Source organism: Heptranchias perlo, chromosome 3, assembly GCF_035084215.1.
Source record: "Heptranchias perlo isolate sHepPer1 chromosome 3, sHepPer1.hap1, whole genome shotgun sequence".
NCBI lineage: Eukaryota > Metazoa > Chordata > Chondrichthyes > Hexanchiformes > Hexanchidae > Heptranchias > Heptranchias perlo.
In genome coordinates, this window is record NC_090327.1 from 37,042,982 (window position 1) to 37,058,588 (window position 15,607).

General features: G+C 42.1%; 1 protein-coding gene across 1 annotated transcript in view; it reads right to left on the reverse strand.

Annotated features, from left to right (window-relative positions):
• Nucleotides 1–7,039: 7,039 nt before the first annotated feature.
• LOC137312101 (parathyroid hormone/parathyroid hormone-related peptide receptor-like) overlaps nucleotides 7,040–15,607 on the reverse strand; it is a 116,320-nt gene continuing 107,752 nt past the window's right edge. Inside the window, exons 12-13 of the mRNA XM_067978835.1 lie at nucleotides 14,537–14,578; nucleotides 7,040–9,614 (exon numbers count right to left, since the gene is read on the reverse strand). Coding sequence (XP_067834936.1) covers nucleotides 9,243–9,614; nucleotides 14,537–14,578 — 414 coding nt within the window. The 3' untranslated portion in view covers nucleotides 7,040–9,242. The remainder of the gene's footprint in view (nucleotides 9,615–14,536; nucleotides 14,579–15,607) is intronic.

The window sequence follows — 15,607 nt, forward strand, 5'->3', positions numbered from 1 at the left end:
TTCTTTCCAAAACAATATCCTCATCTATCTTAATATTAACAATAATACTATTAACAGCACCACTTAATGCTGTCTGCTAAGCATAATCTTCAACAGTAAAGACCAATGCAAAGTTCTCATTTAGTATCTCTATACACAGATTACTTTCTTGGATTGGAGGACTGCTAACGTTGTACCATTGTTTAAAAAAGAAGAATAGGTTAGACCGAATAATTATAGGCCAGTCAGTCTAACCTCGGTGGTGGACAAATTATTGGAATCAATTCTGAGGGACAGTATAAATCGTCATTTAGAAAGGCACAGACTAATCAAGGACAGTCAGCATGGATTTGTCGAAGGAAGGTCTTGTCTGACTAACTTGATTGAATTTTTTGAGGAGACAACAAGGAGGGTCGATGAGGGTAGTGCATTTGATGTCGTCTACATGGATTTTAGCAAGGCTTTTGATAAGGCCCCACACGGCAGACTGGTCAAAAAAGTAAAAGCCCATGGGATCCAAGGGAAAGTGGCAAATTGGATTCAAAATTGGCTCAGTGGCAGGAAGCAAAGGGTAATGGTCGACGGGTGTTTTTATGACTGGAAGGCTGTTTCCAGTGGGGTTCCGCAGGGCCAGTACTAGGTCCCTTGCCTTTTGTGGTATATATTATTGATTTATACTTAAATGTAGGGGGCATGATTAAGAAGTTTGCAGATGATACAAAAAATGGCCGTGTGGTTGATAGTGAGGAGGAAAGCTGTAGACTGCAGGAAGATGTCAATAGATTGGTCAGGTGGGCAGAAAAGTGGCAAATGGAATTCAATCTGGAGAAGTGTGAGGTAATGCATTTGGGGAGGTCAAACAAGACAAGGGAATACACAATAAATGGGAGGATACTGAGAGATGTAGAGGAACAGAGGGACCTTGGAGTGCATGTCCACAGCTCCCTGAAGGTAGCAGGACAGGTGGATAAGGTGGTTAAGAAGGCTTAGGGAATACTTTCCCTTATTAGCCGAGGCATAGACTATAAGAGCAGGAAGGTTAAGCTAAAACTGTATAAAACACTAATTAGGCCACAGCTTGAGTACGGCGTACAATTCTGGTCACCACATCAGAGGAACGATGTCATTGCACTAGAGAGGGTACAGAGGAGATTTATGAGGATGTTGCCAGGACTGGAGAATTTTAGCTGTAAGGAAAGATTAGATAGGCTGGGGTTGTTTTCTTTGGAACAGAGGAGGCTGAGGCGTGATTAAATTGAGATATATAAAATTATGAGAGGCCTAGTTACAGTGGATAAGGAGGACCTAATTCCCTCCTTGAGTGGGAGCCTTATTGCCATCTTTGTGGTCATTTCTGCTCCTTCAAGTTCTCTTCTTGAGCCACAACAATGCCGGATGGGCTCCCTCTTAGCACCGGGAGCCCACCATGAATACGGAGTGAACCCCAAGACCAGGAAAATAGGTCGGGGTGTTTGTAGACGGATCTGGAAGGCCAGGGGGAAGAAGCAACCCATCCAAAATTCTGGCCCCGAAGAGGAGAATCCCCCTCAACGTCTCTTATCCAGGAATCAGCACCAAGACGGGGGGGGGAGAAAACGCACACAACCACACACTAAAGAAGCAGACAACAACTTACATTTATATAGCACACTTAACATGGTATAAAGTCCTACAGCACTTCACAGGAGTGTAATCGGACAAAATTTGACACCGAGTCAAAGAAGGAAATATTAGGACAGGTAACCAATAGCTTGGTCAAAGAGGTAGGTTTTAAGGAGTGTCTTAAAGGAGGAGAGAGAGGTGGAGAGATTTAGGATGGGAATTATTGAGCTTAGGGCCTAGACGACTGAAGGCACAGCCGCCAGTGGTGGGTCGAAAGGTGTGAGGGATGCACAAGAATTCAGAGTTGGAAGAATGCAGAGTTCACATAGGGTTGAAGGGCTGGAGAAGGTTACAGACAGTGAGTATTGAGCAGGTGTACTAAAATGCATCTCCAACTGCTTGTCAAAATATTTTCCTTGAAACACATTATGGTCTCCATTCACTTATTATGTTCTCATTATAATCAAATTGGTATTAACTAAAGCTGGGTAGATAGGTCATTCAGTAGGCTTAATGTGCTGCTCATTGGTAATCTCATTGTCTGAACGTCAATATTGTTGATTAATGTACTTATTAAAGTAGAATCGCTGTTCTATGTAATTAAGCATAAGGTTTGTCATTATTAGTAATAGGAATCAATAGTATAAGGTCCAGCAATGCTGAAATACCCCTTGCTGGTGCAAGTCATTGCTTCCTTTTTTCAAAAATTAATTTTTCACATTTTCCAGCTGCCAGCTTTCATTCATATTTTTTAAATTGAAAAACCTAGGTAAAAAGATGAGGCAGACAGACCAATACGGTCGGAAAGAGTAGGAGCAACGACGAGATAAATGAAGAAATAACTGCATCTTGCATTTCTATAGTGATCAGGATGTACAAGGAGTGAGTCTTTGGCTTAGTGACAACATTCCCACCTCTGAGTCAGAAGGTGCAGGGTTTGAATTCCACTCCAGACAGTCCTGGCGAGCTCCGGTTCTGAGTTGTGGGTTGACATCGAGCAGGATACTCGCAACTGGTGGGTGTAGGTGCTCCCCCCACATCGTATGGGTTATGGGAGCCCAAAAGACCCTCCCGCCGTATAGGACCAACCACCCTATCGCTGGTATAAAAATGGTTACAGCCACGAAAGGAGCATTCATGTTGCAGTCTGTCAGACTGTTAATCAGCCTATGAATCCTTCCACTACTTCACATCGTTCTCCAACTACACACAGAGATGTCTCAGGGCGCCTTGTAAGGGGGTAGACATTGAGCAGGGGAGGGGAATGAAGAGAAAGAGAGCCGGGCAAGGGGAATAGCAGAGGAGGCAAGGATGCCAGTCATGGCTCTTGCCTCTGAGTTGGAAAGTTGTTGCTTCAAACCCCACTCCAGAAACTTGAGCATGTAATCTGGGCTAACATTTCAATGCAGTACTGAGGAAGAACTACGTTGTTAAAGGTGGTGTTTTTGGGATAAAATGTCTGCCCTCTCAGGTGAATGTAAAGATCCAGTGCCACTATTCAAAGAAGAGTAGGGAGTTCATCCCTCAATCACCACCAAAAACATTCATCTGATTGCTGTACAGAAATTGCCAGGTCGGGGTTTTTGAAAGCCTGTAGATGGTAGGTCGTGAGGAGTTCCATGGTGGGAAAGAATGGGTTACAAGGTGCAATGAGTCTTAAGGGTGGATTCCCTCCAGAATTGGTTCATCAACAAAGGTGGGTCGGGCGGGACATCCACCCATCACTCTGACCCTTCTGTGACCCAGACCCATTTACCTGGGGTTGGGGCTTATTAAAGATGTAGGGTCGGCTCCTGGTGGGATCTCCAGAGAGCAAAGTGGGGGAGTGTGGAGGTGGGGAGGGAACAAAAGCCATTGCTGGTACCGAATGAATTTCTTGATGTTGTCTTTAGTGCCTGCAGCTAGGCTCATTTGCAGATTCCTCATTGTCCTATTAACCTCCCCATTAATGTTTCTGTCAGTTATGATCCCAGTTGGTCCTTCCATCTTTCTCCTGATTAAGACGGAACCAAAGATGGAGCCATGGGTCACACCAGAGGTCAATGTGCAAGGATAGGAGGAAAACCATTTGAGGAGATGTAATGGTGCTCAAATAACCTGTTTACGCATGGCTAGCCAAAAGCTACAATAAATTATGTGATCAAAAGCAATGATGGGGAGAGATAGCTCAAGTATAGCAGCTGCTGGCAACAAGGGTATACTTACTTAGTACTAACAAATCTCCTGTGGAGTTGCTCAGATTATTCCCTGTTTGGTGACACACAATGTATTCTGCTGCTAAGGTGCAGCTATGTGCAACCCGGTATGTTCCTTCAAACCTACAGCAGTAAACAGTTTCATCCTAAGGTCAATTGCTGTTGGTTGGAGAAATTTGCAGATTGGCAGGTTCTTGTAAATTCTCAGGAGTTTAAAGAATTCTCAGGAGAGACCAGTATGAAATGACTGGCTTTCTTTCTCTCCTTTTTATCATTTTAATACTTTGAAGTGTGACACCTGTAGACACGAGGCTTCAATACCCATACCAGCAGATCTCCCAGAGCGTCACTGTGGTGAGTCGGAATATGTATTGTTTTATGGAGTATTGTGCATAGTTCTGGTCTCTATGTTATAGAAAGGATATAGAGGCATTGGAGAAGGTGCAAAACAGAGTCACAAGGATGATACCGGAACTGAAAGGCTGAACAGGCTGGGACTCTTAACCCTAGAAAAGAGAAGGCTGAGGGGTGACCTGATAGAGGTCTTTAAGATAATGATAGGGCTTGATAGGGCAGACGTAGAGAAAATGTTTCCACTTGTGGGGGCGTCTAAAATTAGAGGTCATAAATATAAAATAGTCGCTATTAAATCCAGTAGGCAATTCAGGAGAAATTTCTTTACCGAAAGAGTGGTAAGAATGTGGAATGTGCTACCTCGAGGTGTAGTTGAGGCAAATAGCATTGGAGTCTTTCTGGATGGATGAATTAAGATGGGCCGAATGGCATCCTTCATCTGTGATATCTTTTGATATCAGCCAGGAAAGATCCCAGGAGAGCTGTGTGTTATGGCCGTGAGAATGGAGATTGCCTTGGTGTTTACAAAGTAGAAGAAAAAGTCCAACAATATTTTAGCAGCAAGAATGCCCTTTTTAAAGATGCTGACCATGGTTGATGAGACTGCCATTTGGCACAGTGAATGCAGACTCGGTTGGTCTAGACTGCACCCAATGTAGTTAACAGAGATTCATTTGGTATTGACTATCACCCAGTGCAGTGAATGGGGACTTAGCATGTATACACTGTCAACCAGTGCAGTGAATGGGGACTAGGATTATATAGATTGACACCCAGTACAACGAATGTGGACCTAGTTTATATAGTCTGTCAACCAGTGCAGTGAATCGGGACTTGGTTGGTTATAGTGACATGGGTCAGCAATTATTTGGGAGGTAGGAAACAGAGAGCAGGGATAAAGAGTTTCTTCTTTGATTGCCAGGTGTGAGAGAGACAGCATCAGGGCAGAAGGACAGGTTAGTCTCTTGCCCAAATAAGAGTTTTATATACTATTGCACAGAATATAAGAAATAAATTGAGTGATTTAGAGGCTTAAATACAGTTTAGAGGGTATGACATGGTGGTCATTACTGAGACATGGCTGCAAGCTGGTCATGGGGAGTTAAATATTCCAGGTTATAAGGTCATTAGACAGGATGGGGAAACTGGAAGAGAAGGAGGGGTAGCTTTATTGATTAAATATACTATTACAACATTAGTAAGAGAGGATATAGGTAAGGGAAAGCAATCAGCAGAGACTCTATGGTTAGCATTGAGGAGCAAAAAAGGACTTAAAATTGTAATGGGAGTTGTCTACAGGCCTCCTGATAGCAGCAATGAAGTGGCAGAATGTATTAATTCAGAGATTAGAGAGGCTTATAGCAAAAGCAGAGTTGTTTTAATGGGCGACTTTAATTTTCATATAGATTGGGAAGAGCAGAGTAGCTCAAGTCAAAAAGGTGGTGAATTTCTTGAGTGCATTCAAGATAGCTTTCTAGAACGAACAAGAGGATAGGCCATACTAGATTTAGCAATGAGTAATGAGCCAGGCTTAGTTAATAATCTAACAGTGAGGAAACATTTATCTAACAGTGATCATAATATGATCGAATTCAATGTTAGGGTTGAGAAAGGAGAAACTTAACACAGTTACTAAGATTCAAGATTTTGGTACGGCTAACTTTAATGGGATGAGATAGAGACTGACGACAGCAAACTGGTCAAAACTCTTATCGGGTAAAACTACAGATGAACAGAAGGAGGTGTTCAAAAAATAATTTAGCTTAATATAGGACCAGTCTATACCCCTACGGGGCAAGAGCTCTACTTACCAAATAAAACAGTCATGGTCGACAAAAGAGGTGAGAGATAACATAAAACTAAAGGAAAGAGCATACAAACGTGCAAAGAAAAGTGTAAATCCACGGGACTGGGAGAGATATAAAGAACAGCAAAGGAAAACAAAAAAGATAGAGCTGCAAAAAGAAATACGAAGAAACTTGCGAGGGATATCAAGATTAACACAAAATGTTTTTTCAATTATGTCAGGAGAAAAAGGGTAGTCAAGGGTAATGTGGGCCCTTTAAAAACAGATACGGGTACGATTGCAAATCAAAATAAGGAAATGGCAGACTTGTTGGACAATTACTTTGTGTCAATCTTCACAGTAGAGGAAGAGGATAATATACCTGACATTCCAGGGAAACTAATAATGAATCAAGGACTGGAACTCACTAAAGTTAACATAAGCAAGAAAACAGTATTAGAAAAAGTAATGGCACTAAAGACTGACAAATCCCCAGGACCTGATGGTTTCCACCCCGAGGTTTTAATATACGTAGGTGAGGAAATTGCAGATACTTTAGCCATAATCTTCCAAAGCTCTCTCGATTCAGGAATTGTCCCTTTAGATTGGAAAATTGCAAATGTAACTCCATTATTTAAGGTGAGAGCGAGAAACCAGGAAATTATAGACCTGTTAGTCTAACATCTGTTGTGAGAAAGTTATTGGAATCTATAATTAAGGACAGTGTGTCTGAGCACTTAGAGAAATTTAAAGGCAAATTATTGATCTGGTTAGGAGATTGGTTAGGCCCTGGAGGACATTAGTGAACTGAATAACTTTTTTCTGGTGTCAGCCCACAAATTACCAGATTTATTGAATACAGTTTCATGACTTGCTATGCTGGGATTTGAACTCACGACCTCTGCGTCACTAATACACTACATAATCCCTTTTTTCAAATGGACCCTTTAAAACCATATGTGAATTGTACTTGTGGATTTTAATGTAAATGCAGTGAATAATTTTTCCAGGCAAACTAGCTGCTGGTCAAACTCTCAGATTTCAATCCCACGGTCTCCATTTTATAATAAAAAGAACATCAATCCAAAATTGAATTCAATTCACTGTTTCTTGTCAGTCACTATAGAAACCACCAAAAAGTTTATTTTTTTTCACAATCACTAAAGATGCAAACTGTTAAAAAAATATTAACAATAAATAATAATTTATCCTTTTTTGTCACAATTATTAGCCAAACAATATGAACATCACAAACTCAACTGGAAACAACATCCAGAACATCAACATGTTTTGAACGCACTCCAATTAGTTCACTGGACAATGAGTAGACATGAAGTCAGTTGAACTTTGACATCTAACACTTGGAGATCAATGTTTGGTCAACGGAGAAGTTTGTGGTTTTCAATGCTGTCTTATTGTACTCCTGGGGTTACCATCCAACACAAAGCATCAAAGATAATTGAGCTGATCAGAGAGAGCCAACATGGATTTGTAAAGGGTAGGTCATGCCGAACAAACCTAAGTGAATTTTTTGAGGAAGTAACTAAAGTAGACAGGGGAATGTCTATGGATGTAGTTTACATGGTCTTCCAGAAGGCATTCAGTAAGGTTCCACATAAGAGACTGTTAGCTAAAATTAAAGCTCATGCAATTGAAGGCAAATTATTGACCTGGTTAAGAGATTGGTTAGGCCTTTTTCAAATTACCAGATTTATTGAATACAGTTTCATGACTTGCTACGCTGGGATTTGAACTCACGACCTCTGCGTCACTATTATACTACATAACCCCTTTTTTTCAAACCATACGCGAATTGTACTTGTGGACTCTGATGTAAATGCAGTGAATAATTTTTCCAGGCGGACTAGCTGGTGGTCAAACTCCCAGATTTCAATCCTACGGTCTCCACTTTATTATAAAAAGGACACCAATCCAAGATTGAATTCAATTCACTGTTTCTTGTCAGTCACTATAGAAACCACCAACAACTTTATTTTTTTTCACAATCACTAAAGATACAAACTGTTAAAAAATAATATTAACAATAAATAATAATTTATCCTTTTTTTGTCACAATTGTTAACCAAAAATATGAACTTCACAAACTCAACTGGAAACAACATCCAGAACATCAATGTGTTTTAAATGCACTCCAATTAGTTCACTGGACAATGGGTGGACATGAAGTCAGTTGAACTTTGATATCTAACACTTGGAGATCAATGTTTGGTCAATGGAGAAAGTTGTGGTTTTCAATGTTGTCTTATTGTACTCCTGGGGTTACCATCCAACACAAAGCATCAAAGATAATTGCGAATCTTGCAGTTGTATTAACTCATGGTCTTTCACACAGTGCCTTTATGGCTTTTTTACAACAGCACCATTCTAAATACCAGCTTCTTTCCAAGTTTCTGCCATTAAGGGTCTGTACTGATGTTGGCTGTTGGGTCGTTTCATTACCCCATGTCATTTTGTTACTCCATTATTTTTTAATCTTCTTGCTATCCTCCCAAAATAAAAAAAGGTCTAAATGATTAATTTCCCAGATATCAGTGCAAGATGTCCAGGACATTGTCACGCCCCAGGTGGGACTTCTGCAGCTCTTTATGTAGTGGTGCAGCAACGGAGACCATCTGCAAACTCTATGAAAAAGGAAGGGGTACGTTTCAAACTGCCACCTTTACATGATTTTGCTGAGGTCATCTTCCAGACCTTCTTCTCTGGGATCTAGTGGTCCCTCCAGCTGAAGATAACTCCTCAATTAAAAAAAACCTCAGACATCACCTGGGGAGAGTTTTGCATCATCAAATCCCAAAGCTGAATATGATTGCCAACAAAGATAAAAGGAGGGGAGTTGATTGCCTGTTCTTATCCATAACATCTAGAAGTCAACTCTAGCAGTTGACGGTTCTCTAACATGGTCAACTGATGAGGGTGAGTGGGTCCTCAGAAGGTGAGATGTAATAGGCAGAGAGGATTTACGCTGGTAGATTCAGGCCATGCAGAAGCAATGCTGTTTTGAGTCTACCCACTGAATGTTGGCACTTGTGATGACATTGAGGAACAGTGCTTGACTAAAATCTAAATAATTACTCAAAGATGCAGGCAACCCTTAGGGGAAAAAAGGATAACATGATGCAGCTGGCTGTGTCATGTCTTCCTGATTCTCTCTCCACATTTTATTGGGTCGTTTCCAGTTCAAGTAGCCTGCACTTGCCAGTGTAGTGAAACAAGTGGAGAATAAATTCAATCCATTGCTATTGTCTTATAGTTGAGGAATGTAGTTGCATGTGGAGTTGGGTGTTTCTTCTGCCAGTGTCTACCAGTCACATTACAGTTTCCCTCTCTTCCTCAACGACCATTGAAGGTTTGTAGGATCCCGGAGGCCCCAAACTCCTGCCATGTTCGTCGTCCTTACTGTACTGTTCTGGAAGGGAGGAGGGGTGCGAATTCTCAGACACCGAGCCATTCTTGACATAGCCCGGCAAGTTCCGATGGCCGTTCAGCAGCCCGCCGCTCAGTCGGGCGTTGAGATGGAGGGCCTGTGGGGCTCGTGCGGTCAGGTTGGTGCTGATGCTGTTGTTGGTATGTGACACCATCGGCCCATAGCTGTAGGTGGTGCTCCCGCTCCGGGCTTTGCGTTTGAAGTCAAGTGCTAAGGTCCAGCGTGCCCATGACTTTTTGATCTCACTCTGGACCTGAAGAAAAGAGCAGCGATATGCAATGAAAAGTGGCAAAACACATGGCCCAGAACTTGGATGGCGTTTGAATCGGGAAGCGTTCCCAGTGCAACATGCACTGCATGAACCTAATTTGGACGGCAGCAAATTGACCCACTAGCCTCAATTGTTTATTACCGTCAATTTGCGGGCGGCAGTCGCAGTCGCAGAGGGAGTGGGGTTGGGGAGGGGGGAGGCGGGGAGGAGCAGCAAGATCAGCCGGCTCCACAATAAGGTAAGAACAAAACTTAAAACTGCCAAGCACCTGAAGAAACTGACCGCAGCATGGACAGCACACACTGCGCTCATTCTCAATCGAATTTCGCAACGGGGGCCTGAAACAGGCGTTTTGCTCCCGATTTGGATACGCAAAGTGTTTAATGCCAGTTTTGGGCACGCATCCTCAGCGCCTACAGAGGAGCACGAGCCAATATTGCTGTTAATGCATTTCCAGCACAGAATGAGCGCACACATGCTGCCCACCATATTGGTCCCTTAGGCGCCTGTTTTATGTCTGTAAAACACACGCAGTACGATCCAATTTCTAGGCCCATGACTTTCAAAACCAAGAAGAAGGAAAAGAAAAATCAGTATTTGGCAAACCATTGTCCCATGTTCAAAGCAATTCCCCCTGCCCCATATTATAATGGAAATAAAATTAGAATATTGACTGATTTCTTTCAAAACACAACTATTGGTGATGTTATTGGAAAACCGTGTACTATGTGAGTATCAAATGCTCCATATTTTAACAGTGGCGTTCAGGCAAATGGGTTGATGTTTCTATTCAAATAAGAAAGGAGTTGGATGCAAGTGTGAACCATAGACACATGGAAGTTTACAGCACAGGAGGCAGCCATTCAGCCCATCGGGCCTGTGCCAGCTCTTTGCCAGAGGAATCCAAAGCTAATTCCACTGCCTCATGCTCTTCCCCCTATTCCTGTACCTTCCTCTGCTTCAAATATTTATCTAGTTTTCCCTTAAGAAGATGCAATGGTTTCTGCCTCAAACACACCCTGTGGCAAACCATTCCACGCACCAACAACCACTTTTACCGCTGAGTGGAAAACCGTTTGGCCACCCCTTTTACACGCCACCCAATTTTCATCTCGAAAATCAGGTGAGGTATAAAACGGGCAGCTGATATGCTACAGCTGCTTTTCAGCCTGGAGGTAAAGGTGATACCTCACTTCTAAGTGTGTTAGATATTCATATGATGAAATCGCGAATAGTAATTTCTAGGCTCAAACATCTACCTCCATTGCTAATATTTTTTATTATTGCTAGCTCCATTGAACATTGAACAGCTGATATTTAAAAATGCATTCTTGGGATGTGAGCCTCACTGGCAAGGTTGACATTTATTGCTCATCCCTAGTTGCCCTGAGAAGGCGGTGATACAACTGAGCAACTGGCTTGGCCACTTTCAGAGTCAACCACGTTGGTGGAGACTGGAGTCCCATAAAGGAAGTGAACGAGTTGGGTTTTTACGACCAATCCAACAGTTTTATGGTCACTTTTACTGATACCAGCTTTTGATTTTCAGATTTTTTAAACTAAATTCAAATTCTCAAACTTTTATGGGGGGGATTTGATCTCACCTGCTGTGGATTACTAGTCCAGTAATATAACCACTACATACTCTAGACTGGCTGGATGCTCTACATAAGTTGCTCTGATATATCTCCCAAACAGAGATTTCACTGGAACGGCTTGTGGGAAGGCTAAGCATAGAGGGACTGTGTCAGATGAAAAAAAATTGATGTTTTTAATAAAACATCAATCAATATTTTTCTAACTATGTATATTAAATATAAAATGAGGGAATGCTTTGAGCAGACATTGCTCCCCGTGGATTTTCCCTCTCAATTTAAATCACTCACTCATGGAGCTATTTTGAAGTCAATGGAAATGACCAATAATAAAATAGATTCTATCCTTGACCCCTCAAGGACATCCCATCTCTCCACTACTGCAACATTCTCCTTAATCAATATTGCCAACCTTCCCTATCTTTCCTGAACACTTTGTATCCAGGAATATTTAGCACCCAATCCTGGCCTTATTTGAGCCAAGTCTCCGTTATCACCACAACATCATATTCCCATGTGGCTATTTGCACCTGCAGCTCACCAATCTTATTTACCACGCTTTGTGCGTTTACACACATGCACTCTATACCTATCGTAGACTTTCTTGTATTCTCTCTTAGCCTGATCCCTAATATTGTACTATTTCTTTCTCTAGTGCTAGCTGACTCTTCCAATTCTTTGTGCACCTTGTTTCTCCTTTCTAATGCTACATCCTGGTGCCCATCTCCCTGCCAAATTAGTTTAAACCCTCCCCCATAGCACCAGTGTACCTCCCCGTGAGGATATTGGGGGGAGGTAACAGAAAGTGTAGACAAAGGTAATGCAGTAGATGTAATATATTTGGATTTTCAAAAGGTCTTCAATAAGGTACCGCATTGTAGACTCATGACTAAGGTCAGAGCATGTTGAGTCAGGGGACAGGTAGCAGAATGAATAGCAAGTTGGCTACAAAACAGAAACAGAGAGAAGAGGTTAAGGGTAGCTACTCAGACTGGCAGAAGGTGGAAAGTGGTGTTCCCCAGAGATTGGTGCTGGGATCACTGTTGTTCACAATTTAAATTAATGATTTGGATTCGGGAATCGGAAGTACAATTTCTAAATTTGCAGAAAACACTAAATTGGGGGGTGTAGTTAATAAAAAGGAACAATACGTCAAAATGCAAGAAGACATTAATAAACTTGCAGAATGGGTATGAAAATGGCAAATGAATTTCAATATAGAGAAGTGTGAGGTGGTGCATTTTAGTAGGAAGAATAAGGAAGCCATATACTCCTTGGATAATAAGTCTAAATTGGGTCAAGGAGCAAAGGGATATAGGGGTACAAATACACAAATCACTAAAAGTAGCGACGCAGGTTAATAAGGCCATAAAAAAGGCAAATCGAGCACAAGGGTTCATTTCTAGAAGGATAGAATTGAAAAGCAGAGAAGTTATGTTAAACTGGTATAGAACCTTGGTTAGACCACACCTGGAGTGTTGTGCTCAGTTCTGCTCTCCATATTATAGAAAGGATATAGAGGCATCAGGGAGGGTGCAAAAAAGATTTATAAGGATGATACTGGAACTGAGAGGATATCCTTATCAGGAAAGGCTGAATGGACTCTTTTCTCTAAAAGAGAAGGCTGAGGGGTGACCTGATAGAGATCTTTAAAATAATGATAGGGTTTGATAGGATAGACGAATAGGAAATATTTCCACTTGTTGGGGAGTCCAAAACTAGAGGTTATAAATGTAAAATAGTCACTAATAAATCCAATAGGGATTTCAGGAGAAACTTCTTGGTGGTAAGAATGTGGAACGCGCTACCACAAGGAGTAGTTGAGGCAAATAGTATAGATGCATTTAAGAGGAAGCTAGATAAACACATGAGGGAGAAAGGAATAGAAGGGTGTGCTGATAGGGTTAGATGAAGTAGGGAGGGGAGGCTCGTGTGGAGCATAAACACCGCATAGACCATTTAAGCCTAATGGCCTGTTTCTGTGCTGTAGTTTTGATGTAACTTAGTATTTCATTGTTCAACTTGAATTTGATAATACTTTATTTTGGGAGTGAATGAGATAAGTTTTGATTGATTAGAATGCACTAGAAAGGAAGTGAATGGAACAACGTTCAGCTCTGGACTTAGTACAATTGGAGTAAAAGTCAGCGGCTTGTTGGTCTGGGGGTATGATTCTCACTTAGGGCGTATGATTCTTGCTTAGGGCGTTTCATCCATTGACATGCGAGAGGTCCCCGGTTCAAATCGCGGACGAGCCCTGCTGTATCACTATTTGCTGGCGCGGACTTGATGAGCCAAATGGCCTCCTTCCATGCTGTAACCTTTCTGTGATTCTATAATCAATAGGACAAGGTTCAGCTCACTAGACTCAGTACAATGGGAGTGAATGGGACAAGGTTTGATCCATTAGGACTCAGTAAACTGGGAGTGAATGGGACAAGGCTTGATCCATTGGGATTCAGCACAATGAGAGTGGATAGAATGCAGGCTCAATCTATTGCGATTCAGTGGAGTGAGACTGAATTGGAAGTGGTTTGGTCCACTGGGATTTTATACAACAGTCAGATTAGGAAGGAGCTTAATGACCAGTAAATTGGGAGCATTGCGAATCAGGCAGGCAGATCTCCAGCCCAATTTTACAAACCGCAAACCCATCATACAAGGCTGTACACCGAGAGCGCAGCCTCACAGAATTTATCTTCCAAGTGAATTGTGCATTTAATTATTATCTGAATTTATTATTCCCAGAAAAGGGAACAATAGATGGTCAGTGAGGGCCTCACTTTTGCCCACAGATTCCCACAGATAACCGGTGAAACAAGGCGAGGCTGAGGAAATAGAGAAATGTCAAAGAGGGGACATTGGTGAAACTCAAAGGAATCAAAATTACAAGGGAGCAGCAAGGATTGGAATTTACTCGGTATGCAAATGATATAACCAGCCTGTATTTTTGTTTTCAATTAGTTTCTTTATTCAGCTGTGTGCCGATATGGATTGTGAGATCACACGATGTGGGAGCGTATTTCCCAACTAGTGCGGTTTAATGTGCTTGTACAAAAATTCACCTTTGCCAGGATTTATCATGTCAAACATTTTGGCCCTCAATTTCCTCGTGCTCCACCGCTATAACTTCATCGGGACGTGCAGATTTGCAGCGGTGGAGCAGGGCCAGCTCCAAGGAAATCCCCGAACTTTGAAACGCATCAGCACGGCAAGGCGCTATATCAGTTCAGGTCAGTCATCCATCTACACCTGGCACTTGTGCTCACTCACTGGAACCAACACACATACACAAACACAAACACTTACCTCTCCATTACAGAAACAGTAGATAACAGCCACAAAGCAACCCTGCAAAGTCAAAGGGACAGTAGTTAGAGCTCTGCTGTTCAATGAATGGAGCTTCCCTGGTAATCTTCTATAACAAACCCTCACTGTGTTATATACATACAGGTGCTGGCACTGAGCCACACACGAGCTGTACAGTACCAGACAGGAGCGAATCGTTCCCTTTTACCCAATGTATACTGTACATAGAATCATAGAAAATAGGAGCAAGAGTAGGCCATTCGGTCCTTTGGGCCTGCTCCGCCATTCAAAATTATCATGGCTGATCGTCTAACTCAGTACCCTGTTCCCGCTTTTTCCCCATATCCCTTTAGCATTTACAAATATATCTATCTTCATCTTCAATATATTTAATGACTTGGCCTCCACTGCCTTCTGTGGTAGAGAATTCCACAGGTTCACCACCCTCTGAATGAAGAAATTTCTCCTCATCACAGTTCGAAATGGCATACCCCGTATCCTGAGACTGTGACCCCTGGTTATGGATTCCCCATCCATCGGGAACATCCTCCCTGCATCGAGTCTGTCTAGTCCTGTTAGAATTTTATATGTTTCGATGAAATCACCTCTCATTCTTCTAAACTCTGGTGAATACAGGCCTAGTCGACCCAATCTCTTCTCATACGTCAGTCCTGCCATCCCAGGAATCAGTCTGGTAAACCTTCATTGCACTCCCTCCATGGCAAGGACACCCTTCCTCAGATAAGGAGACCAAAACTGCACACAATATTCCAGATGTGGTCTCACCAAGGCCCTGTACAACTGTAGTAAGACATCCCTGTTCCTGAACTCAAATCCTCTTGCAATGAATGCCAACATACCATTCACCTTCCTAACTGCTTGCTGCACCTGAATGCTCACTTTCATTGAATGGTGTACAAGGACACCCAGATCTCGTTGCACCTCCCCTTTTCCCAATCTATCACCATTCAGATAATAATCTGTCTTTCTGTTTTTACAACCCAAGTGGATAACCTCACATTTATCCACATTATACTGCATCTGCCATGTTCTTGCCCACTCACCCAACTT